Below are 25,560 nucleotides of genomic sequence, written 5' to 3' on the forward strand. Positions count from 1 at the left end.
AAATAACTCAACACTAACGTTTTAGTGCAAAAATTCTTAAATTTTGACCTCGCTGTAGCATTGAAGGGATTGCGAAGGTACACTCATCAACCACTTTATTAGGTACACCCTGCTAGTACCAGTTTAGACCAACTGATGCTTTCAGATCTGCTTTAAGTCTTTGTAGCATAGATTCAACAAGGTGCTGGAAACATTCCTCAAAGATTTTGGTTTATATTGATGCATTACACAGTTGCTGCAGATCTGATGCAAATCTCCCATCCCACCACACCCCAAAGCTATTGGATTGAGATCTTGTAACTGTGGAGGCCATTTGAGTACATTGGACCAGTGTGTGTGTTTTGAGTTTGTGACATGGCGTGTTATCCTGCTGGAAGTAGCCATAAGAAGATGGGTATATTGTTGTCTTAAATGGAATGGACATGGCCAGCAACAAGACTCAGATAGGCTGTTGCATTTACATGATGTTCAGTTAGTACTAAGGGGTCTAAGTGTGCCAAAAAATATCCCCCACATCATTACATCACCACTACTCTTAAACTTTGATACAATCCAGAATGGATTTCATTTTTTTTTATGTCAAATTGTGAAAACAAGCAGTCTAGTCATTCTCCTCTAATCTCTGTCCTTAACTAAGAACAACCTCCCAAAGAACTACCATTCACTAGATAATTTCTCTTCCCAGTACATCAGCAGTTTCTGAAATACTCACATCAGCTCGTCTGGCACCAACAACCGTGTCACTGTGTGTCACATGTCACTTAAATCACCTTTCTTTCATACTTGGATTTGAACTTCAGGAGGTTGTCGTGACCATGTCTGCACACAGATGAACACATTCATCTAATACAATAAGTGTATTGTCAGGTATTTAGTATGAGCACATTTTCATGGCATTATATACTGAGTGGACTGAACTTGTCATACCAAAAAACACATTCTACCACTTAGAAAAAGTGCGATCTCTCCATGTAAACAGTTATTGTTTGCATTATTTTTTCAAATGTCTGCTTCCATCACTATATTTGACGTAAATAAAATAGCATTTATAGTTTAAAAACATTAAAAATGTCATAATTTCAAATCATCTATGTGCCTTTCCAGAAGCTGCTTGTTTCTCAGGATAACTTGGAAACATCTCAGTCCCTTTTTATGGAACTACTTTCTGAAAAAGAAAAAAAAAACAGCATAAATGATAATATTAATGCCATCTTTCTGTTGACATCTTAAAAATGCACTCCTCTCTCTGGACCTCAATTGTCTTGGGTTGAACAGAGAAATCTTCAGAGGCTTATATCCTACATTTAATCGAGTAAAATCAAAAACAACTGCCGGACTAGACAAATAATATTTCAGAATTTGGCTGAACTAAATATTATTAATATGTGCATAAGTCTCAGCCAGGAGATCTGCTGTTTATGTGAGGTTTATAAATTCTTAAGCCATACTACAGCAATACTGCAGCTTTTGGAGAAAACTTTTTTATGCATAGAAGTCTGCACGGTGTTGCTCAATTTTTACACAACCATATGAGCTCATGGACACACACACAACCAAACACACACACAAATCAATACCCCGATACAGCAATCTAACCTTGCATCTGCCCCTCAGTGACAAGACATGCATTATTAACGTTGCCAAGTGCTGTCAGGAAACATCTGATTCCTATCAACCCCCACTGGCACATACATGGACACATCAACAACACATACATCATAATATAACCAGATTATAAGAGCAGGGGCAGAACTGGCTCAGGAACACCGATCTTCCGGCTCAGGATTCAGATGTTTAGGGGTTCCAGTCCCCAGAAGCTGTAGTCCACATGCCAAGATATCAAATCTAAATGTGCACCTAAGACAGGCATTTGCGTGCATAGAAGAAAGCACAAAAAAAAAAAGTGTGTGAATGTGGCTCGCAGTGTTAGAGCACGTTGAGTGGTCAATAACACCAGAAAAGTGCCACATAAACACCAATCCATCTGTGCAGTCAGTAGCAAAGTCTTCAAGGAGTCAGAAAAATATTAATCATGATGCTGATATTATCACTCTTTCTTCTTGTAGATTACCTATCATCCCCCTCAGTTTCTTATTTTATTTTGCCATCATTCTGTCATTTTCTCAACAGTCACAAAAACAAGGACAGCTGAAGGTCAATAGATAGGATTGTGAGGACTAATGACTTGACAGATGCCACTGATGGATCCTGCAAGCGAAGGGAACCATCCCTATCCCAGCTGTAGCCATGCTCACAACTGCATTACGTCAGCAGTCGATACTGAAGAGGCTTTGGGCAACTTACTGTCAGGAGTGTTATTGTTATGCTTCCAGCACCCCAAAGCAGAAATCAATCCCCCCATATCATAGATTTAAGATTAGTCTACTGATGTTACTCAAACTATTTTCTCTAACAAAAGTCAATAGAGATTTAGAGACAGCTCTGTTAGAGGAATACTAGGAACACGAGGCAGTCTATGAGGCTAAACGTCAAAATGATTAGGCTCTTATTTAATTTGTCGTTTGTGAAATAAAAAGATTAGAAACTATGCTTGAGTGATCGCATTGGGGAAATAAACCTGCTTAGATGCTTTAGATTCTTCTAGTTCTGATTAGTCTCGAATTTACTTAAATTTCACAACCGTGAGCACACACCGTGAGCCGCATATTGATTCATGAGCTGGAAAGAAAGTGCTCGCGGTGGTCTTCTATCATCTCTAAAACACAGTCAGCAGACACAGTGTGTGCTGGGGATGAGTGACAGAGAGAGGCAGAGGGTTTCACGCTCCGTTCACACTAAGGTGGATCGGTATGAAAATTTGTCCGAGTTATTGTTTTAAGATAAGAAAATAGAGGAGAAAAAAAACACTAAAAATTGATTTAAAAAAACCAAAACTAATGGGAAGTCGAGGGAGCTCACACACAGTCACATAAAGGAGAACTTAATCCCATTTGACTAACATCTGTCCAATGCTGTAGGAGGAGCAGGGATTTTTGTGAATTGCAGAAGAACGGACAACAGACTGAACATCACAAAAGCTCAAAAACTGTAATTTGTGATCAGCTGCTTTCGTCAAAATAAATTAAGCGATCACAGAGGTAGGCATATTTATGATAAACACAAAAGTAGAGTTTTCAGATTTCTCTACTGTGCAGCACTTTTATTCTTACAGGAAGAATAAATAATTGTCCTTTCACTTTCCGACCAGATAAAACTAAGATTAGGAAAGTATTTACTGTAAGTATTAGGCAATATTAGTCACATCTCAATTTCCGACAGTGTCTGCAGGTTTGGACACTATCTGAGCTGCGTTAAATCTACAGGTTTGATTTAGGCGAGAAGCTGCCAGGAATGAGTCAGGACAAAATGTTTCCTTTATGAGTTACATTGAACATTACACAGATTTTGTACTAGACATCTGGCTGGCTGAAGTCTTTTTAATGTGTGGTCCAACTAATTTGGACACTGCCATTTTTATGTACAACCCCTCTGAAAAAAATTCAGAAAAAAAGGGTAAAATGTCAATTTTCTGTGAACCAGTGTCTCGTGTGCAAAGCATGAGAGAGAATTAAGACTGTGAATGACCAGGGACTCTTTAAAACAGAGGTGCGTGCAGAGTAGCAGGGGTCTGTCTGTCAGTCTGTGCTGTACCATGGGGGAGGGGATAAGGGATCAATAGGAGGTGACAGAGCATGTGGCATATGACTCTGACAACCTGCCCCCTCACTTTGAGGGTCTGGCTAGCACACACCACTCACACAAACACATGCACACCCTCCAGTAAAGTTCTGTCAACATCACTCAGAGCAAGCCAGATAAAATTAGCTGACGCTGTTTTATGATAAAATGTGTTAGGGTCCTGTGTGTCAAGTTTGGCCATGCATGTGTGCATGGGATATGGTTGTGTGCGTGTGTGTGCTCCATTAGCCAGCCTTTCTCCTGGCCACCATATGCAGAGCTTGGAGCCCAGGCCGGCTCCATCTGTCGGGTTAATGCCCAGCCTCAGCCCCGAGCAGCTGTCCCCTACAAGCCTCATTATTCTAGCAGGAACCATGCAAAAAAATCACAACCGCCACACGCACACCCAGCGGACGCACAAAGACATTCGCAGTGAGAGACAGACACAATTGATGGAGCCAAGGACTATCACACAATGACAAAGTCGCCAGAGCCTGCCTGGGAAGGTGTTTCTGAAACTCATTTTGGCTGTCTGAGCAGGTGTCAGATGAACACTGCCAACAAGAATTCATTATTCTCAACGGTCAAGCCTGCAACTGGACAAGCTACCCATTAGTGAAGTGAAGTGGAGTGGAGAGGAGCTGCATTTTCTAGGCTTTATAAGTTTAGAATAAATAAAAAAATATTTTTTATATATATATGTGTATGTATGTATGTATGTATGTATGTATGTATGTATGTATGTATGTATGTATGTATGTATGTATGTATGTATGTATGTATGTATGTATATCTATATATAGATATCTATATATATCTCTCAAAGGCACAATGAACAAAGTGAAAACACTTGGAGAAAGAGGGAAAGAGGAGGGGGGTAGAGTGAAGGTGACAACCCAAACACTTGCCTTTGTCTGGTTGAATACCAATTTGATCTGTGCTGAGGAACCACAGGGGATCCAGCCACAGAGAACTCAAAAGTATGCATGTGTGTGGGTTTCACACTGCTTTGGGAGGGATTGTTCCTGATTATTGACCTATTACATTTAAGCTTCCACTTGAAACACAGCAGGGTAACCCACAGGTCGACAGAAACGCACCAGCCAAATATAAGAAAACACACACATACATGCACACACACATGCTGGGGGTGTTGCTGTTGTGGGTGAATATTGTACAGAATCCTCAAGGGAGTGATTTGTTCAGAGAGTGGATTCATAGATGGCTGTGTCACACATTCATTATACACTGCAAGTAATTGTGTTTACTCTGCCTTCACTGTTATTCTCACCAAGGCCTTCGGGCTTGTTCAGGCAGAAAAGACCTGGCGGCAATGCATCATATCTAATTAAAGCTGAAATATGTGTTCAGTGCCGATAAAGCTCAAGAAGCCTTAATTATGCTTTTATATTACATGGCAACAATTCTTATAGGTGCAGCCTGCATGGTGCAATAAAGCAACAGCACTGGCACAAGGTCAAAAGGAAGCTGAATCATTTTCAGGAAAACTATTACTTGAGGCTTTTTTTGTGGCTTCTTTTCCAGAGAACCATCTTTGCCTTCATCTGTCCTGGCTCTCAGGACAACTGCACCCTTTCTCTTTTGGAATTTGTAATCAAACCTCAAATTTGAAAACACTAAAAATTTAATTAGCTAGCCTTTCACAGAGATTTCACCCTCTGTCCTCGAGTGGAATAACAAAAATAAGATTTTAAACCTTATCTAAGTGTGGTTTTTGAAAACAAATGCCTTCCAACATGGTTAGAGAACACACCTACCAGAACCTGACAGTTACCCTTACAGGATTTAACCCACTCTCTGCTCATCAGATTGTACCAGACTGAACAACTCAAACTGAACACCTGCAGAACAAAAGCGTCAACAAAAAAGAAATGCAAAAAATTTTAATGGCCTTAAACAAAAGCAAAGGAAAGAAAGCAAGGATTCAAGACGTCCAGGTCTGCATCTGGTAACATAACTAAAGTGAGGCATATGTACACATTATAGCTCATTGTGCAGAAACTCTTGTATTTTCACTTAAACAAGCAGCTGTTTTTTATGTGCATTAAAGCTATATAAAAATTTAACAGTGCAAAAGCAAATTCCTTGCTGACAGTTTAACCAAAAGGCATTTCCAGTGGAAATTGGCCGACATACCCTCTGCATAACCATGTATAATATCCACAAAACTTAACGGAGGTTAAACACACACAATACGGTAATATTATGTTGAAGCACAGTACGTATTAATCCACCAGGCTCCTGACTACGGTAGCCGTAATGCTCCAACAATCCATCAAGAGTTGCAGCTTCATAGCTTGCCAAAGTCGTATTAAAACTAGTTCTGTCAGCGTTAATCTCATTAAAATGACGTTAATGCCATAAGCGCGTTAATGCAGCAAATCTCCGTTAGCCAGTTAACGCGGATCGGCCCGTGCGTGGGGCTGGATGGTAGGGCTGTGCGATATGACCAAAATCTCATATCCCGATATAAGAATTCTATCGTCCGATAACGATATAAATCACAAAATTGTAACATTTTCTGTAAATTCTGTGAATCTCGGGCAGCTCGACTTGCGAGAAGTGTTTCCAGCTGCGCGTCATGTAGCTGGAGTCGAGTGTTTTAACAGATGCATGAAACTATACATTTCTAGACTTAAGTTGTAGCGGCCGCCGTTTTCTTTGTGAGTATTTATTACACAGCGTGCTGCGGGGAAAAGCCTGTTTTAACGTTTGAGTCTAAGGTTTATTTTTTAGCACCTGGCGGCTCTTTTTTACTTCTCATCCGTAAATAATCTGCTCTTTCATGTGATTTAGTTTATTTTGAAAAGTCTCAACAGGATCTTGAGCTTTATTGTGAAAGGTTTATGTGGAACATAAACAAGCGGACACGCAATGGTGTTACCGTTGTTGTTGCTAACGACAACACATAAAAACAGGCGCTTGTCCGTCTGTAGTGTGGTTATATTAAATATAAGAGAAAGAGAGAACTTTAAGAAATTAACATAGCCACTACAGTGGCCATCAAAACGATGAAAAAATATTGCCGTAAACAGTTTATTTTGCGACACCACGAAACAAACGATAGCGTAAAATGAAACGATAGACGTTTTTATATCGTCATCCGATATATATCGTTATATCGAACAGCCCTACTGGACGGTGCTAATGCGTTGACGCTGTGCAGCCCCAGGTTTTTCGGCCCGCTTGCATGTTCTACCAAAAACTGTGCTTTGGTGGGTATCTGACGGATGAAAACGAAACCAGATCCACACTACTGAAGTTGGCACCATTTTTACAAACCAATTGTGGTTCATCTGTTTCATTCAACGATCCGCTTTTGCCCTTCACATTCTCTGTCGCCGCCATGCTTTTTTTCCGCCATGTGCATATGAAAACAAAGGCACTGCGCATGGGCGTTTTACCCATATTCTATGGGTCAGTTATATAAATATATCTGGCAAGTTAACTTGTGATTTTTATTTTTGGTTTATCATCAGTGCTACAATGGATTTCAAACAACACCATCACTCGCATTTTGAATGTATATTCCTGGCCCTTTCTCTCTCATAATTTCGTTGCTAGCTGGCTCACTGACCAGGTTTGGCTACTATGTTACTCTTTTATTTAGTACTCAGAAAGTATTAGGGGTACATCTTACAAGTCACATTTTTTAATAATTAATTAAAAAAAGTGGGAATGTTTCCATCCACCTGCATGTGCACATACATAACAAACATTTATCTCAGGCACAAACAGTAACGCTTCAATGGGACGAAGACACATGAAGGAAGATCCTGAGAAAACAGCTAGGCTGGAATTTTGACATTCTCACCTTGGACAGGCCTCCTACTTCCAGGTAAAAACAGATGATGAAGACGTTCCAGGCTACCCAGATCGCGGCCCATACCGTGTACTGGAGGGGAATAAAAAACTGTTAGTAAACAAAGAAAAGGTTGTGGCCACTGGGCTTTCAAACCTACATAGCTCTATACACATGCAGACACTATACACACACAAATATATATGGAAGACCTCTTTTTTTTCTTCATGATGCCAGTAAGTTCAGCAAGTCTATCTAAGCCCTAAGGGGGCTGCAGGTTTTTAAGAGCTGAGTGAAGCTCAAAACTAAACCACTTCTAAAATTGTACGCTTAGACAGCCAACTGTTGACAGCTATAGAGTGCTACTGAGCGGTATTCACTGACAGACTCATCACAGTGAAGATTGTCAAATCCTCTGACTCATGATGAACTGTGTATTTAAAATGTCAGCGAAAGAGTAAAGGGCAAATCAGCGCCCCTGTAAAAATGTTCGTGTTAGATCTTGGAACCCCTTAGCTTGCACTCTTCCATTTTCCATCTGACAATAGACAATGGCTGAAACTTTTCCTCCTTCCTCCCCTCCCTTCAATTCCTGCTTCCTCTGTGTCTTCATTTTATCCTGCGTGGCTTCAATCTATCCTCCCCTGCCTCTCTTTATTTATTCTGTTCTCTGTATCTGTTGCACACTCCTCCAGTCTTTTCCTGTCATTAACATCGCCATCTGTGCTTCCACTAATGCTGCTCAGAACAGGCTTTTAATGCCTTAGATGAACGTTACGTTGTCAAATAAAAACCGACGTGCGTAAAAGTGCATTTATAAAGCCTTGTAGTGGTGCTTTCTGGCAAAGTAATGAACAAGCTGCATATGCATTCCACTGCGCTTTAAAGAACGACCTTCTCTGTCCCCAAACTTGAAGCCGTGTATAAATCTGATGAGCTCCTTAGTGGCCCACCACCCCCTCAAGATCCCACCCCCTTTAATTAGGCCTAATTACCAAGGGATTAGAGTGATTTAAGGGTGTCGCACAATGCACAAAAGAGTGCAGCACAACTGAAAAGCAACAACATGTCCGAGGTATGGTACATGCACAGACAGAGAGCAGACGCAAAGTGATGCAAAACCCCCACAAAAAATAGGATTATGTGAGAGACTGTACAGAGTTTCAACTGAACTGCAAGACAAATGTGATTTATTTATGTGCACTCACCACTACAATGTAGCGTGGCCGGTACTGGATAGTGCCAAAGAGGCCGAGGATAACGATGATGATGTGGAAGAAGTTGGCGAGGATGGGGGCCCACTGGTAACCAAGGAAGTCAAAGATCTGTCTTTCTAAAGCCAACACCTAAAGGGTGAGGAGAAGAAGAAGAAGAAGAAGAAGAAGAAGAAGAAGAAGAAGAAGAAGAAGAAGAAGAAGAAGAAGAAAGTCAGGTTAACATGCAATGGAAGAAAACTGTCTTTCTCGAGGCTGCAGGGAACTGCAAGAAATGAAACCTGATTACTTAAATCTGGAAAACACCAACGGGCAATAATTAATAATAATAAAGAATCAAGATAAACACTACAAGCCTGTGCTGCTCTTGGTTTATTGAAGACAACATGTGTCTCCCTCAAAGGAGACACTGAGCCACTTGACATGAACAGCTTGAGAGTTTAGCCTCAAACGATGGAAGCACCCAGGGTGGGGTGGTGGTGGTGGTGGGGGGGCAGAAGTTTTATAAAATAAACAATGACAGATTTATTGATTCAGCCCCTGCTGAGCCATGGACTAGATCACTATTTCCAACCTTTCTGCCAATGCCTGCCAGGAAAGAGAATGCTCTGGGATCTTTATGGGAGGTGTGGGCCTTCCTTAATAATACCACTGCAGTGAGCTTACGTGCTTACAAACAACAACGAATATTCACATGCACAAGAAAAGTAAAACCATCTACAATTTTTAAAAAAAGAAGAGAAATTCCACAGTTTTCCCAGTACAGTAATCATTCTTAGTCCTGCATCAATAATGTTTTAAGGCTAGTTACGTTTAAATAAAGATTTGTTCTAGTATGATGTCTTTGGTTTTTGCTTTATTTCTTCTTTTTTGTTTGAAGAGGACATCAGTCTCTTTCACCTTTCTTTGTAGCTCCAATCTTTCTGTGCAGTATTTTGTGACATGAAAAAAAAAAAAAAACACAAAACAAAGCAAGCTGAACTTTCAAGAGTAGCAGGCCCTATTTGCATCAACGCAATTAGCATGCCATTTGCTGGAAAATACAGGGAGAGGGTGCAAACCGCTTAATTAAAATTCCATTGCCAATCCAATTCCACTCCATTCCCAATGTGTGTGTGTGTGTGTGTGTGTGTGTGTGTGTGTGTGTGTGTGTGTGTGTGTGTGTCTCAACCAATGATGTGTTTCGTTGGGTGCTGACATGTCATTTACAGCCAAGCGCTTGAAGATGGATGAGAGAGGGAGAAATCTTGTTGCTGCCTCAAAGATAGGAAGAACCCATCAAGCACACACACACACCACACTCCATACACCACGGTGGCTGCGCTCCTTGATGTAATGGAAATGTTACTAGAAACTCAATGAGACATTGTGACAGGGAGGGGAGGGAGAAGATCAAACACTGAGTGATAATTAAAAATGAACGAGGGGAATAAGTCCACAGGCAGGGTGTGAAGTGACAAAAGGGAGAGGTGAGTGAACTGCATCAAGCCTTACCATGCCAAAGTCAACGAACATCCCCACGAACTGCACTTTTCATGCACATGAAAATAAGACAACAGACAAGAAAAGATGGCTGGAAAACTGAGACAGATCGGGCAAATGCTGGGGTCTAAGTCTCTAAGTCTTCTTCCTCAGAAGACTTAGAGACTTCCATCTGCCACTGAAGGTGCTCAAGAACTTCTACTCCTGCACCATCGAGAGCGTCCTGACGGCAAACATCTGCACCTGGTTTGGGAACAGCACCAAGCAAGACAGACGAGATCTGCAAAGAGTGGTGCGCTCAGCCGAACGCATTATTCAATCAGAGCTCCCTGACCTGCTGTCCATCTACACCAAGCGGTGTAAGTCCAAAGCTAGGAAGATTATGATGGACCTCTCCCATCCCAACAATGGACTCTTCTCACTGTTGAGGTCTGGGAAGCGCTTCCGCTCCCTTAAGGCCAAAACAGAGAGAATGAGGAGGAGCTTCTTCCCCCAGGCTATTCGGGCCCTGAACCAGGTGTAGGACTGGACTCTCCCACACACGTCACTATAAGACTGGACTCTCACACACGCACCACCACACATTTCCTATAATCCTATAATTCCTATAATTTATAATCTTTATAATCTTTATAATCTCTTCTGCTATTTGCACATTCTTTACTGTAAATTCCTAAGTTAATTTGTAAATTCTGTAGTAAACTGTAAATTGTAAATATTGTAAAACTTTTTTTCTGTCATTTAATGGTCGGGCATTGTACAGCTACAAGCATTTCACCCCCATGTCATACTGCTTATGGTTGTGTGTGTGTGACAAATAAAATTTGAATTTGAATTTGAAATACATGGTATAAACTCAGAGAGATGGGAAAGGATAAAGGGGGAAAAAAAATCACAAACAACATATGCTAATGCAAGACGACTGAGCCCCCCCAACTCTCCTGATAACTTCTGTCTATCCCCAGAATTGAGAAAGCCTGGAGGGAATGAATAAAATCAGGAGTCATAGATCTTCTGGCCAGCTCTGGGTCACGGTTAGAGAGCTAAATAAAACTGATGCATGAGGACTTCAGCAAAAATTAGATGCAGCTATAGGCTGCAGTTAATTTGTTTGAAGTGTTTGCCGGCTTGACCCAGACCCCATTATTGGAGTTATAATTCAGCTATGACTTTTATATGCACGTCTGGATAAATATCTGAATTAATCCCTCCCTATTTTGTGAAGACATAAGAGAAGGTTAATAAGAATCAAGTGCTACTCCTGCATCACACTGGCTACAATCAAACATGAAAGAGACCCAGTTTTAAGCCTGATCAATGATTTTAATGCGATACCTCAGGCCGATCAATAATAAATTTTAAATTTTAATAATAAACTTAATGGAAGACAAGCAAACATGTACTGTTTGTGGTTTTAAAGGAGCTTTTTAAAACAGGCTCTTGAAGTTGATACAGATGACTTTCTAAAAAGCAGCTTTTTTAAATCCATAATTGATTGTGTAATGGTTAAATGAATTAATGCGCTGTACTTCTCATGTGGCAGGATGGATATCAGCTCTAGTTATCCAGGCTTGTGCTCCAGGCCGATGAACACAAAGTCCTGCAGCCAATCACATGCAGGAGTATTGAAGGAGCTGCACTTTGAAGTATCTTGCACTCCTTTCCTGCCTAATGATACCCTGTATATTAGCCCATTGTATGGTGGTGTGAGGTATATCCCATCTCCCTGTCAGCCTTCCTCAGCTCCACAGGGAAAGCCTGACATTTTGTTATACTTTTTTTTTTTCTTTTTTCTCCCATTTCTCTTGTCCTTTCAGTTGAGAGGAAGTTAAGATTGCAAAACTTTTTGCTTTGGTCTGTTTATCCAGTATTCACTTTATATTTGTTTTGCTCTCGGTTACTTGCGCTATATTTTTTTTGCCAGGATTCTCCCTGAGGTTAAAACTGAGCTTTATTACTGTTGCAAGAAAATCTGAAATAAGAACAAATTGACTTCTCATATTTTTCATCTAGTTATATGTTACTCCGAACTCCCCGAGCACCCTTGATCTCAAAATAATTATCTAAGTGGGGGAGTGAAATGTGGGTGGGGTGGAGAAGAAAAGAAATAACGGGAAGAACAGATGATACAGCTCCCCCAAAATGTTGTGCGCTAATCCTGGTGGAAGAAAAAAAAAGAGATCAAATTCTATTAACCAGCTTTTATTCTCTTTGGCTAGATAAGTGAAAATAGCCCCGGGGTCTTATCTGCGTGTGCTTGGCACAATTTCTGAAAAGGCTAAAAGAATGAGGAAAAGTCACGAGGTAATTTTAGATATTTTCTTCATTAAAACTTAGCGTGTCTGTCGGTTTAGAGAACACAGACTGCAGTCAAGTCTACCATCTTTCAGTTCTAAGGTTTTATGCATAACAACGTAAAATAAAAACACAACAAAACCAGGTTTAAATTAGACATAAGATGAACAACAACACATGATAAATGGCTGTGTGTCATTTTTTAAGCTACGCAAAATGCAGAAGCAGTGAGGAAAAAGTACACCCTATGATTCAGCAGCTTGGCGAACCACCTTTAGTAGCAATAAGCTGCTGTTCCTGTATGACTTTATCAGTCTCTCACGTCGCTGTGGATGAATATTGGCCCACAATTCTTTAAAACGTGGCTTCAGTTCAGGTTTGCAGGCATTTATTTCTGCACAGCTCTCTTAAGCTCCTACAGCACTTCAGTCAAGTTGAGGTCTGGACTTTGAATGTGGCCATTGCAACACCTTAAATCTTTTCTTTTACAGCCAGTCTGTTGTAGATTTGCAAACCCTTTGGTTTGCATAATTATCCTGCTGCTTTAGCTGTCAAACAAATGGTAAACAGAAGAGTTCATGATCAACTCAATGACTGTGGCTGCCAAACAAGCCTGAATCCTGATGTGCTGTTTGCTTTTCCAGATGTGGTGATGCGTATTATGGCAAACATCTCCACTTTGGTTTTGACTATCCAAAGGACATTGTTTCAAATGTTTTGTTGTTTGTTCACATTAAACTTTGTAAACCTAAGCCATATTCTCTTTAGAGACAAGAGGCTTTCTCCTTCTAAACAAAGCATATTTGGTCAGTATTTTTCTAATTATACTGTCATAACCGTCAACATTTCACATGCTAACTGAGGTCTGTAGAGTCAGAATTGTTGCTGTTGGGTCGCACAGCGTGCAGTGTTGCACACTCTGATCTTTGGGTGAATTTGCTGACATACACACTCCTTTCTCTCTGTAAAATGATGGACTTGAAATTGTCTGGAAATGGCCTGTTAACGCTTCCTAGATTGACGGGCAGCAGCAATTGCATCTCTAAGATCATTACTGATGTCTTTTCTCCTTGGTATCATGTTAACAGACAGTCGAATGCTCCAAACAAGCAAAATCTCAAAACTTCTGCTTCTATAGAGACGCTCGGGCTTGCTGATGATCACTGAATCAAGTGCATTTAAATAGCAGCATCTGGCTGCTACTTACCCTCTTAATTCCTCAGGAATCAGCGAGAAGTTTTTCACCCACTGCTTCTGCGTTGTGGTTTAGGTTTTGTTAAATTGTTTGTCAGGTTTTATTGTTCATCTGACGCTGTATTTACCTGATTTTAAGACCGGTTGATTTTTTTTTTATTGTGTCCTAATACTAAAACCTTAGAACTGAACTGGTGTACTTATCTTTTACGTATAGAAGATGGATGTTACATTTGGGTTTCAGAAGCAGCACCAAACAGAAATTGCCTTAACGCTGCATTTTTTTCTAATGAGTAACAGAGGTCAACTCCTTTGGATTCAGAAGGAAGTCTGATTATATAGAAGTCCATGGAAAAAATACCTCACTGCTGATGTAATTTATAACCTCAGTAAACACGCATTAAAGCTTTCAGTCTCTTGCCTTATTTAGCGTAATGTGATGTTCATGATGTAAAATACAGTTTCATTTAGAGTGAAATAGACAAGAAAGCAGAGTGTGCTTTACCGCATGGCCATCTGTTGTCCGTGACATCCATTTTGCAATGTGGCGCCAGCCAAAATGCTAAACTGTTTCCTAATAATTCTTATCCTGACACTGATTTTTTTTTTTTAATATTGCTTACTAATGTAAAAATACACACACACACACACACACACACACACACACTGTCCTCAGCACATATGTTATCTGACATGGACTGCTGTCGCGGCTTGGGACAGAAGTCTAGTTAATAAGCATAAAAACCATCCATCCAACAAACATAATTCAGATCCCATGATGTATTTATTACACACAGCCATAGACCTTTTCCCTGAATTATTTCCACCAGTCATTGAATTAAAGATCATATAGGCATGAGGCATGTGTGGGTGTGTGCGCGTTGGTATGTGTCCTCTCCTCTGAGAAGCTGCAGTTGCCCTATCACGCAAGCTGCTAACTCAATAATACACCAAGATGACAACAATCAATCAAGGATAGAAAGGCCTTTGCCCACCCCCAAACACACACACACTTACACAAAAGCTATATAGCACAATTAGCCCACAATTCAAAGGGAGTGGGTTACTGGAGAGTGGGGTGGAATTTGATCAAAAGATACCAATGCTCTTCCAGGAATATTGAGCCGGCTACATAACGGCCCGTAAAAGCCTCCCACTGACCTCTCGCAAGCACAAATGACTCCCTCTTGGGTGACGGAAACTCTTAGTGTGCATTTTGGTTTTGGGTGTGTATATGTGGAGAAGCATGTTGGCCACACATACCACTCCTCCCACTATAAATAACTGCCAATTATGGGATGGGTACGGCAGCAGGATGCAACAAGCACTCCTCACACTTCTACTACTGTCCATTCTGAGTTCTCTCTCTTCTCTGCTTTTTAATATCTATTTAAAGCTGTCAATTACATGGCCATGCAATACCAAATTAGGAACACAGACCTCAGTGCTGCTGCTTCTCTCACTTAGCTGGTAAATATACTCAGTCTCTAGAGGTCTGCATACATGAGCAAACACAAACAGAGCAATAAAGAACACAGCCCGACATTATAGACCCCATTTTCTCCAATATGAAACTAGTGAATATCAAATCCAAAAGACATTTCAATCACCGCCACCTTTTAAATGTGCCACAACAGAAGGAAAGAAGGAAGCAAGCCACACATAAGAGTGATGTGGGGGATCAGAGTGAACCTGTCTGAGGGAGAAAAAAAACGTTTGATCTGCATCGTTTGAGAGCTAATTAAGACGCGTATGTGTGCTCAAGATAAGTGGCTGAAATGAATGATAGGCAGCGTGCTTTGACTGCGCATCCAACCGGGGTTTCAGACAGAGACCGAAACATGTGTCGCGCCGTCTTGGCAGTTGTTTATGATTATTAACTCAAACCGTGTTGCCGTGAGTTCGAGATATCCAGAAAGTAGGGCAGATTTCTGGTGAGGTGTTAGGTGTGATTTCCACCCCGAGCTAGAAGATAGAGGTGACTGCTGACCCTCTCATTTCCACAGCTTCCCACCTTAGCCTGCAGATACCAGAGATCACATCAGTGTTTCTCTTTCTTTTTGTCCTCAGTGAAATGTCCTCTAATAACATGTTACTAGATGTGTCATCAGGATAGGTGTGTGTGTGTGCGTGTACGTGTGTCCATTCTTTATGACTTTAGGCTGCATGAGTCAGACTCCTCTGTGTTCAAGCGTATAACTCTGACTCACACTGTCAGGCTGAAGGACAACACTGAGGCGAGCCAGGAGATATGAGGGGTAAATTAAAGACAACTCCTACTTATTCGGCCATCTCCCGTTTTCTTATCTCATTGGCTTTAATGGTTGATTTTACTTGCATAAAAACACACGACTCAGTGAGAGCAAGCCAGATAAAATGAGACTCACAGGGCCAATTTGTATGTAATATTCAAACAGGCACTAATGTTTCACGTGTGTCTTGCCCTCTAACTGGCACTATCCTGCCTGCTGGAAGTTACTGGGAATAGAGACAAAGTCAGCGCAAAGCATGGCAGACTATTAAAAAAATCTAGTCCAGATTCATGCTTGTCTCTTCTAATTTTTTGACTTTTCCACACCTAATAACTGAAATATGAGTTCCTGCATGGCCCCGTTAAAGGGGTTGCCAATTTGGGTATTGAAATACCCCTGAGGGGATACTAGTCTAAGGGGTCTGGACGAGACAGCAAATTAGAAAACTTTTCTGCTGCACATTTTATCCGAAATGTCATTTTCATGTATTTTTTTTTTTTCTTGTGAATTTCTGGAAGAACTGAGAGACAGGTGGATCAGAGAAACAGGAAATCACCCTTTCCATGTGGATTAGGACAATCCTTAAACACGTTTTTCACAGGTTCACTCAGTCCTGAATAACAAACGAAACAGACCAGGTTTAGAGTCAAACGAACATCATCTTGGGTCTGTGTGTCAATATGCAAATGAACCTCAGTGATTCCAAGAAGACACCGTGCTTAAATGAAGTGCGACCAAACTGCTGTTACTAGAGGTAACTACTAAAATGCTTTACTCTGAGACTAAATAAGGAGCAGGACAGTAACAGGGACAAACCATGAATCAGAGGCTGGCTGTCATATCTTTTCTTTTTTTGCTCTGACTTGTCTTTTATTCTGTGACTCCCAGCAGGCACTAAAGTACTTCTCAAAAACTTTCTACAATCCAATTTTTCACCTCTTGCCTGGGTAAAGTTATTATACTCTGGTGGCTGCCTGGTCCTTGTGTAGCAGTGTAACTAATGGTGCCAATCTCAGTATGTGTGTGGTGGTGGTGGTGTGTATGCGTGTGTGGCTTTGATTGGGCACATGGAGAGTTGGACAGATAGATAGCCCTTGGTCGTGCCTAGTCTAGCAGAGCTGAGACAGGGATTAAGAGGTAGGGTGCCTTCATAAGCCACTTTCTTCTTCACTGTTTGAAATATGGCCTGCACAATGAAACACAGAGAAGCTAGTGCCTTTAAATATCAATTGCTTAAGTGGCAGTGCTAAAGAGAGGGGAAGAGAGGTGCTCGGGGCATCTCTTTTTTGAAGAAGAAGAAGCTATTTCAAGTATATAAAAAATAATCAACCTTATTTAAGATGAAATATGTAAAACCGTAAGTGTTCCTACTACTAATAACATGCTAATCTGTCAGTGCTACTGGGAGCACGTAAATCTGCCCCTCCTGAAAGAAACGTGACAAAAGCCAGCGCTTTGAACTAACTCTCTCTCTGAACTGTGACAAACCACTTTAAACTTTTTGGATTCTGCCCTGTGTTGTTGTGCTCGCTCTCTCATGTGTTTGCTTTAGGATCAGGTTTTAAACATCTTCTGGACTGGAGGCAACAACCAGCTCAGGTAATTGAGCTTAATCAGTTCAAGTGAATCAAGCTTACTTCATAGCATACGTTCACGCTGAGACTCAGAGTTCTTAGCCTGTCTGTCCACTGACCTCATTACGGGTAAAAGTTGTCCCACTTCCATTTCTCCATCTGCTACGAAGTTTCTTCACCCTGTACTTCTTTTATTTTGAGTTTGCTGTACTTTGCTTAAAAATTATTACATCCACTCTCAGAAATCTTTTAGATGGACGTTAAACATGATTTTGATGAGACAGCAGTCAATCTATAATGTATTTAAATCAGTGTTTGCGCAGCAGACATACAAGACATACTGTCTCAACGAAAAAGCAACAACTGTGAGAGACTATCATCAATAGGGATGGAAGATCAGTTTTCTGCATACCTTTATTTCTCTTGGCTTCTCTGGTTTTGAAGTGGGCAGGAATGTGAAGCTGCAATGTTAAAATCACCTACCTAATCTTTGGAAATTTCATGGTGATTACTACTGAAGCCCCAGAGCCTAAAGAAACAGTATTCAGGACATTCCTAAAAATAATTTCCTCAGAACTTAACTAAGACCTTGGTCCCCGTGGTGGAAATGTACTGAGCCCATCCAAAGGTTCTTGGCAAATCTTTAGTTACAAGTAAGGTAATATTTTTATAGTTAACCTTTAATGCATGCAGTCTTAGAGAATGGAATAATACACCTGGAAAAAATTGGCCAGCACTGAGAGGAATTAGCACATGTTCGTCATGAAGCTGACTCGGTGATTAACACTGAGAAATAACCCAAATGTGTACACTGTGACACCAGAAAGCCTTCTCGTTTCTGGTAAATGGCTGTCTTGCTCAATATCTCTTCCTCTTTCTCCTCCTTCAGATAACATTTTTAAGCTAATCAGGGACAGTAATGCTCACGTTATTGAAGGTTAAACGAGACTTTACTGCATCATCTTTCAGGTAAATGTAGCAGCTCTTATGAGTTTAGCCTCAGACCAGAGGTTTAATGTAAGTTTAGTGGGTATGTGTGCTTTTCTTGAAAAAAATGACAGCAGACTGAATCTTACTTCATCTCCAAAAGAAATAAATTATATCAGGTCACGTTAAAAAAAAGGTTCATGTGCAAAAAATATAAAGTAACAACATCTTCTAGGGAGATGATAGAAGAAAAGCACTACAAGAATAAAGTGGTGATTAAAACCCAAACACATCAACCATAGATGGGATGGTAGAAAAAGTTAAGAATGGGAGCAGCTTAAACCAGCCAATCGTCTCCGCTCTTCTGCTTCATCATGTCCCAGATTTAACAAAGAGCTGTTTAGGTTTCGCCCCAGTTAACAAGTAGGCAATTTAGCAGCGACAGAGGAAATTCTCATCAAAAATATGCAGTCAAGAACAGCAAACAGCTGTCAGCAGTTTGCACCCTCCAGCTCTGCTTTCCATAATTGAGTCAGTAATGTTGCTCTTTTCATCATAATACCATCACTCGTAATCTTTCATCCACCGTAGAGGAAGTTACGCTGCGTGCATCCGTGCTGTCCGACCATTTGATCACAAAACACAATTAGAGCAAAAACATCCGTGAAGTCATCAGCTGCTTGTAAAACAAGGACAGGCTGCCAAAAACTGTGGGGGGGAATTTGAGTGGGATGAATATGCATTGCAGCCATTCAATTGAGTATGATCTGTCAAGATAGTCATCCCAGCTGTGGTGCTCCCCAAGCAATTTATTCGATGCCACACTATAACAAATGACACCACTGGAACCACTGGAATGGAAAGAGAGAAATGGGCTTGCAAATAGTTCTAGTTCTATCTCCATTATAGCTTAATATTGCAATATCATTGATGTGGAAGGAACACACACACACACACACAGGCACACTGGCACAAGCCTCTGCATGGATGGGCATATGTGCACGGTCACATTTTCCCAGTCCACGGCTTTCTCTCTAAGAACATAATTAATGGTCTAGTAAATTGAAGACATTAAAATTGCAAATAGTTGTAAAAAGGGCAACAAGGGACAAAGGAGATGGGTTTTTTGACAAACACTCATATTATTATAAACTCACATCCATGAGCAATATCGTGACGGTGAAGGTCATCACCTAGCTGCTTTAATCTGTTAAACATCTCATCACGGACAGAGGTATATTATAAACACATTCCAGTCAGGACCATTCTTTTTTTTTTAGTCCGAATCAGGGTTGCGGGTGGAGGACTAAGACAGCTGTCACAGGGTGAGAGGTACACCCTGGAGGGTTAGGGTCACAGAAACTCACACCTACAGTCAATTCAGAATCATGCATGGGTGTTTTGGAACTATGAGGAAGCCGGAGTACCCAGAGAGAACCACTGCAGACACAGAAAAGCCTCAGTCTGGTCTTGACCCAGGACCTTCTTATGAGGCAACAGTGCTAACCAATGCATAACCATGCCCGCTCCAGTCAGGGCTACTATATTCAAAAGAAGGCTGTTATTGCCATCTGCACTGGTAGCATGGGTATGTACTGGGACCTCCTCATCTTCACATGTGGGGACACGCAACACTGACCCATTAAAAAAAAAAAAACTGAGAAAGCATCAGTAACTGGTGACACAACAGCATGAAGAGGAGATTGAGGTGGACTGCAAAGCGGCTTGCAGAAGCAGCGGTAGGCAATTTAAAGTAATATTCCCTGTAATATGTTAGGCTTTGTCGGTTGAAGGCTATCAGACAAGCCATCGGCTGACGGTTGGCTTGAGATCAGCTGATTCTTGCTCTCAGATAAAGTTTGTGAACAAACCAGGTGGGTCATACTGATTCGAATGTTGGATTTCAGACATTTTTGCGGCACGGTTAGAGGATACATACTGCATGTAAGTAAGGTTATCTTTAGAGTGACAGCTGCCCTGACAAAAGGATGTGAGCCATCATCGTTGCAGTCTAACGCCCAGAGGTTGTCTACTAACACTCATCTCCCTTCTCAGCATGCTAACTCAGATTTGCATCATACATTACCAAGCTTCCTTTTGACAAGCTGGCTTTCATTACCTGCAGGCTCCTCAGCATCTTATTGTATAAGTAAAGGTTTCCCTGGTAACAGCGCACCAGAAAGAGGGCCGGAGAATGAAAGAAAATGAAAGAGAGGGGAAGGGGAAAGTGAAATGTAGAGATCTCAGGTCTCGAGGGTCATGCTCATAATTGGTCTAGGGTGAGAGGTTGAACTACCACAACCGCCCCTCTTTTGACTCCCTGCTTCTCTCCCTCTTTCTATCTGTATGTCTTCCAAATCTCCAGTGACTGTTGCCCCACTGATAAATTAGATGGTAATCAATAATGCAAACATATTCCAACCTGCCCGCGATCCCAGCAGGGGGAGAAAAGAAAACAGGGTGGGTAGAGGGGTGGAGGATACAAAAAGAGGGAAAGAAGATCGCGCAGAGCCTTATTGTCTTTCCACAAAGGATACATGCTAAAGACATTCATTACAGATTCAAGCAGTGCTTCCCATCCCCGAGTACCCAGGTTACATTAAGCTCTAAGGTGAGATGATGACACATTGGAGCTCCAGAAGTCAGCGATGTGACTGTGAATTTATTACGGAGTCACCTTGTCTTGGTGTCTCATTGTAAGCTGTTGTTTAATCAACTTTCCAGCTCAGGTCAGGCATGACCTGTCAGAAACTGCTCTTCTGTGGATGAGGGTTGTTCAGGAATAGCAATCAACAGAGCACCTGGGTCAAGACCACAATCAGCATTGAACACTGGGGGTCTATTTGACAGCACAAGCACAGCACTTACACACATACACCTACGGTACCTAATTACGGTGAACCGCATGACCTTCAAAACGAAAAGAATATGGGCCCATAGACAATATAAGATGAGGTTAAGACCTTCATTTCTGAGATTATCTGAACTAATGGAGCTCTGTGAGCTATAGTCATTTACTGTCAGACCTTTGAGCTCCCCGTTTCACACACAGCAATTTTTGAAAGGAAATAGGCTTCTGCATGTGAACTTTCTTTTAGAAAAATGCTTTTTTCTATTTAGCTAATGCAGTTTGAAGAGCAATTTGTAATGCAGAAAGAATTAATCAATTATAATAGGTTGGGCAGGCTGTTACATTATTATTTTTAAATACATTTAAAAATAATAATGTAATAAATGTATTATTAAGGCCTCATAGTGTGTTCAACTGACTCCAGATTAGTTTGATTTATTAGTTTATAAAACAGGAAGAACACTTAACTACAGTATAGAACAATTCTACATCGGTTGTCCCTGGTCCGTTAGCTGATAGGTGCTGCTCTAGGATTTAACAGGAAATTGTAACCCTCCCCCACCTAGTCCACTTCTTGCAAATCTGTTAATCAGCTTGTATAAACTGTATGATACAAGTAGCAATTCTTCTAAGACCAAAGCACATATCGGGACAGATCCAAAGCTACAGTACTGGACAAATGTCTTTAGCAATTCCTCATTTCTTTATGTTTTGCTGGGAAATAATTGCAGCAATTTGTGGACACATGCAAACATATATGGAAATACACTATGACAATATATAGAATTTATGTAAGTAGACTTCAGGAACAATTCTGAAATCTTGTAGAAGGACATTCATAGCTGTTCTTTGGATGTTGGATGTTCTCTTCCTAACAAGATGATTGCACACTGCTTCAATAATGCTGAGCTCCTGGCTCTGGTGAGGCTAATCCATGACAGATAGAGTTCAATTGTGTGTTTTTCTGCATTAGCGGTGTGTTTGGTATCATTGCCATACTGAAAAATGGAAGTAGTTGCCAAACAGATGCCTTCCAGATGGTATTGCATGGTGGAACAAAAACAAAGTAGTATTTGGCATACCTTAGCATCTTCTACCCAATTCCCTTCCATAAGAATAATCACTTGATCTACTGAAAATCCAGTTGCATCTTTCAGATTCTGTGTCAGCTCTTTGCTGGATTACCTACAGCATAACCTGATGTGCACCTCCCCAGAAATGTAACTACATGTAGGGCTGACGAAGCCTGCAACTGTTGAAACTGGCCTATACAGTACTGTCAATTACTCTTATGCATTTCTAGAAACTTTTTTTGTTGAATTTTGTAAATTTATCAGTGAGAGAGTAACAATTATCATCTCAATGTAAGAAAAAAATTAATGCTGCATCAACCAAAAGGACTCACAAATGACAGCAAATTCATGGAGGGACATTGCTGAAACCATTGGAGTGGATGTGAGAGAATTTACAAAGAAGTGGAAAAACTCAGGGGCAAAAAGATTTACCCCCTAAAGATTTAAACAGTTTATACAAGCTCATTACCAGATTTGCAAGAAGTGGACTGGGGGCAGGGATGCATTTCCCTGTTAAGCTTAAGGCAGAGCATGATCACTTATATTGTTTTCAACATCTAACTGCCAGGGGACAGCAGATGTAAATTTGCTATATACTGTAGTAAAGTACTTGAAAAAATGACAATGACTTCAGTTCTGAAGAAGCTTATCGCATGAGAGGTGCAACGTCTTTGAGAAACTTAAAGTCCAGTCACTTTTCTGTCCAAGCTCCTTAGATTACTATGAGATTACTATGACTGACTGAGAGTGTACACAGACCGACCCAAGAAGTCATTTTGCTATTGGTATTCAGTGAATACACAGAGTTTGCGAGGAGTCTAACATACACTGACAACACATTTTGTTTTTGCATGGATAATTCAAGTACAGGTGCTGCCTTAGTCCTCCACCATCTGTGCAAGCCAAAACAAATAGTAAAAAATGTGCTTGTGCCCACAGTGATATAAATCACAGTCCAGAGAAGTTTTATAAAACATAATAGGAGCACCAGAGAGGTGAAGACAATGAGAACGGAGTGGAGCGATAAAGAGCTACGACCATTCATTTTATTCCTGCCGGCCTATCTCCTCCATCAACCTGGCAATGTCAAAGAAATGCAGTTTATTATCACTGATCAGACAGCTACGACTCCAGGTTCACTCAGGCACTCTGTAAAGAAGTTACACACAAATGCACTTAGCAAAACCCACTGAGCAGATGTCCGAGGCATCTGTAACTGGGAAAATTAAAATATTCTAGCACTTGCGCTCATATTTCTGTAGTAAACAGCTTTCAAAACATCACGCCACCAGTAAATTTGCAAGGCACGGAAGGATTACACAGCAGCAGTAACCCTCACACCCTGGTTTGCTGGTCTGACAGCATATAGTGTTTTATTGCCACACAATTTGCTCCAGCTGCAGTAATTATTCTTAATTATAGCTGTGCGACACATCAATATCAAAGCTACAGGCCAAGACCTTCCATGTGTTGTGTGCCCGCTAGCACACACAGATTAGTGAGGAGAGAGAGACAGTATGTTAGAGGCATCCAGCATGTCTGAGATCATGAATATTCAGCAGGAAATTTGAATGTTCGTGCCTCCATAAAGCAGATGAGTTAGCAGAGGAAACTGGGGAGAAACACAACCTAAATCCTTTGTAATATGTAGAAGATGACGTGAAGCTTGCCAAGGGATGATGTTGCGCCTTTAGAGATAACACTCTTCAGGACGAGGCGCTCTGTTTTTCTGCTAAAAAACTTTCTTGGAAGTACTTTGGTTGAACTCGCTTTTCTTCTCTGAAGCTTTCTCTACCGAGTATATTCTCCAGCTTTGTCATCAAAAGACTAGAGGAAAAGTGGGCAGTGTGATGCAAGATGTAACACACAAACACTCACACGGTGCTTGTGGGTAGTCTCCTTTAAAGGGTGAACATGAGGTAAAACTTGCAGTTCTCCTGTGCCGCTGTACCGTGGGTGACTTTTTCCTTCCTAGACACAAATTATGCAGCTACTGTGACAACAAGGACATTGTTTATTCTCCTTGCATGTGATCAAATTTAAAAAATTAATTAATTAATTTTTTTAAAAAGCTTCAATTTTCTTCCTTTGCTTGCCTCGTCTCGTCAGAGGTCAAACACAGCTGCACTCGTACGAAGGCTCTAATCTTTACCCACCACTAGACCTAATAACCTATAACTCAAAGTTAAGAATGTGCAGCTGTGACTGTGTGGGTGTGTCTGCGAGACGCATCTGTCAGTGTAGCCAGACTAGTTATGTCAGGGTCAATGTTCACTTCTAAGTTCATTGCCTTTGCCCACTGTGATTGTGTGTGTGTGCGTTTGTGTGCTGGCCTGTCTGCCCTCTCCTGAAAAACCACCATGACCACTGAAAAGGCCTCCTTCATCTATCATCAAGCTCCGCTGAGCCACAATAACCATCAGCTCTATTAAGGACAACCTCCTCGTCATTGCAAGTCGCTGACATTCATATGTCTAGACTGGGTCCTGTATCTGACCAATGGAAGTGCTTTACTTCCAGGTCAAGTTAAGGTCAACACCTCAAAAACCCAACCGGTTGATAACAAAATGAGCTCCCTGGTGTCTCTGAGTACAAACAAATCGTTACACAGACGGGGCTTCCTGCCAACGCTCGCTATTCTCTGGAGCTGATCGGGGTTCTGACAACCATCCAGCACTACTGTCTGGAACAGTTAGGCTGCAAAGAGAAGAGGGAACAGAGGCGTTTTCGATCAATACGGGCTCATTATCTGTTGCCTTCTGTCCCAGAGAGATCAGTCCCAGCACTCGGCCTGTTGATGAGGAAAGCGCACCACAATTCAATTAGGGGATGGCCGAGATGCCAAAAGAGGTTTGATCAAAGCACTCTGCCAGGCTAATTAGCACACAGCGGTTCACAAGGGCTTTTTTTTTTTTTTTTTTACATCTGAGGAGCAGAGTATGTTGTTTTGTTAATGGTAGTTTTACCCTTTAATGGACTGGGAATAACCTGGCTCATTTTAAATGCATAGGTTTCAGCCAGGGGAGATTGAGGGTCCCTCTTGCTGCTCTACATACACATGCATATTCATGTGAACACATACGTAGACACACACACACTGCCTGACGACCTTTTCAAAGGTCAGGCAGGGTTTAATACAACCCCTCGCTGCAGTTTAAACGTGTCAATGTGCAGGTGTGTGTATGTGTGTATGTGTG

The 25,560-nt window shown here is 41.1% G+C and overlaps 1 protein-coding gene across 3 annotated transcripts in view; it reads right to left on the minus strand.

The window, feature by feature from the left end:
- Positions 1–25,560, minus strand: part of nkain4 (sodium/potassium transporting ATPase interacting 4) — a 54,078-nt gene that overhangs the window by 25,600 nt on the left and 2,918 nt on the right. For all 3 annotated transcript variants that reach the window (XM_082520241.1, XM_082520242.1, XM_082520243.1), the window contains 2 exons: positions 8,710–8,847; positions 7,514–7,594 (listed from right to left, as the gene is read on the minus strand). In XM_082520241.1, coding sequence (XP_082376367.1) covers positions 7,514–7,594; positions 8,710–8,847 — 219 coding nt within the window. The remainder of the gene's footprint in view (positions 1–7,513; positions 7,595–8,709; positions 8,848–25,560) is intronic.

The sequence above is a fragment of the Aulonocara stuartgranti genome (assembly GCF_965226115.1).
Source record: "Aulonocara stuartgranti genome assembly, chromosome: 20".
In the NCBI taxonomy this organism is placed as follows: Eukaryota; Metazoa; Chordata; class Actinopteri; order Cichliformes; family Cichlidae; genus Aulonocara; species Aulonocara stuartgranti.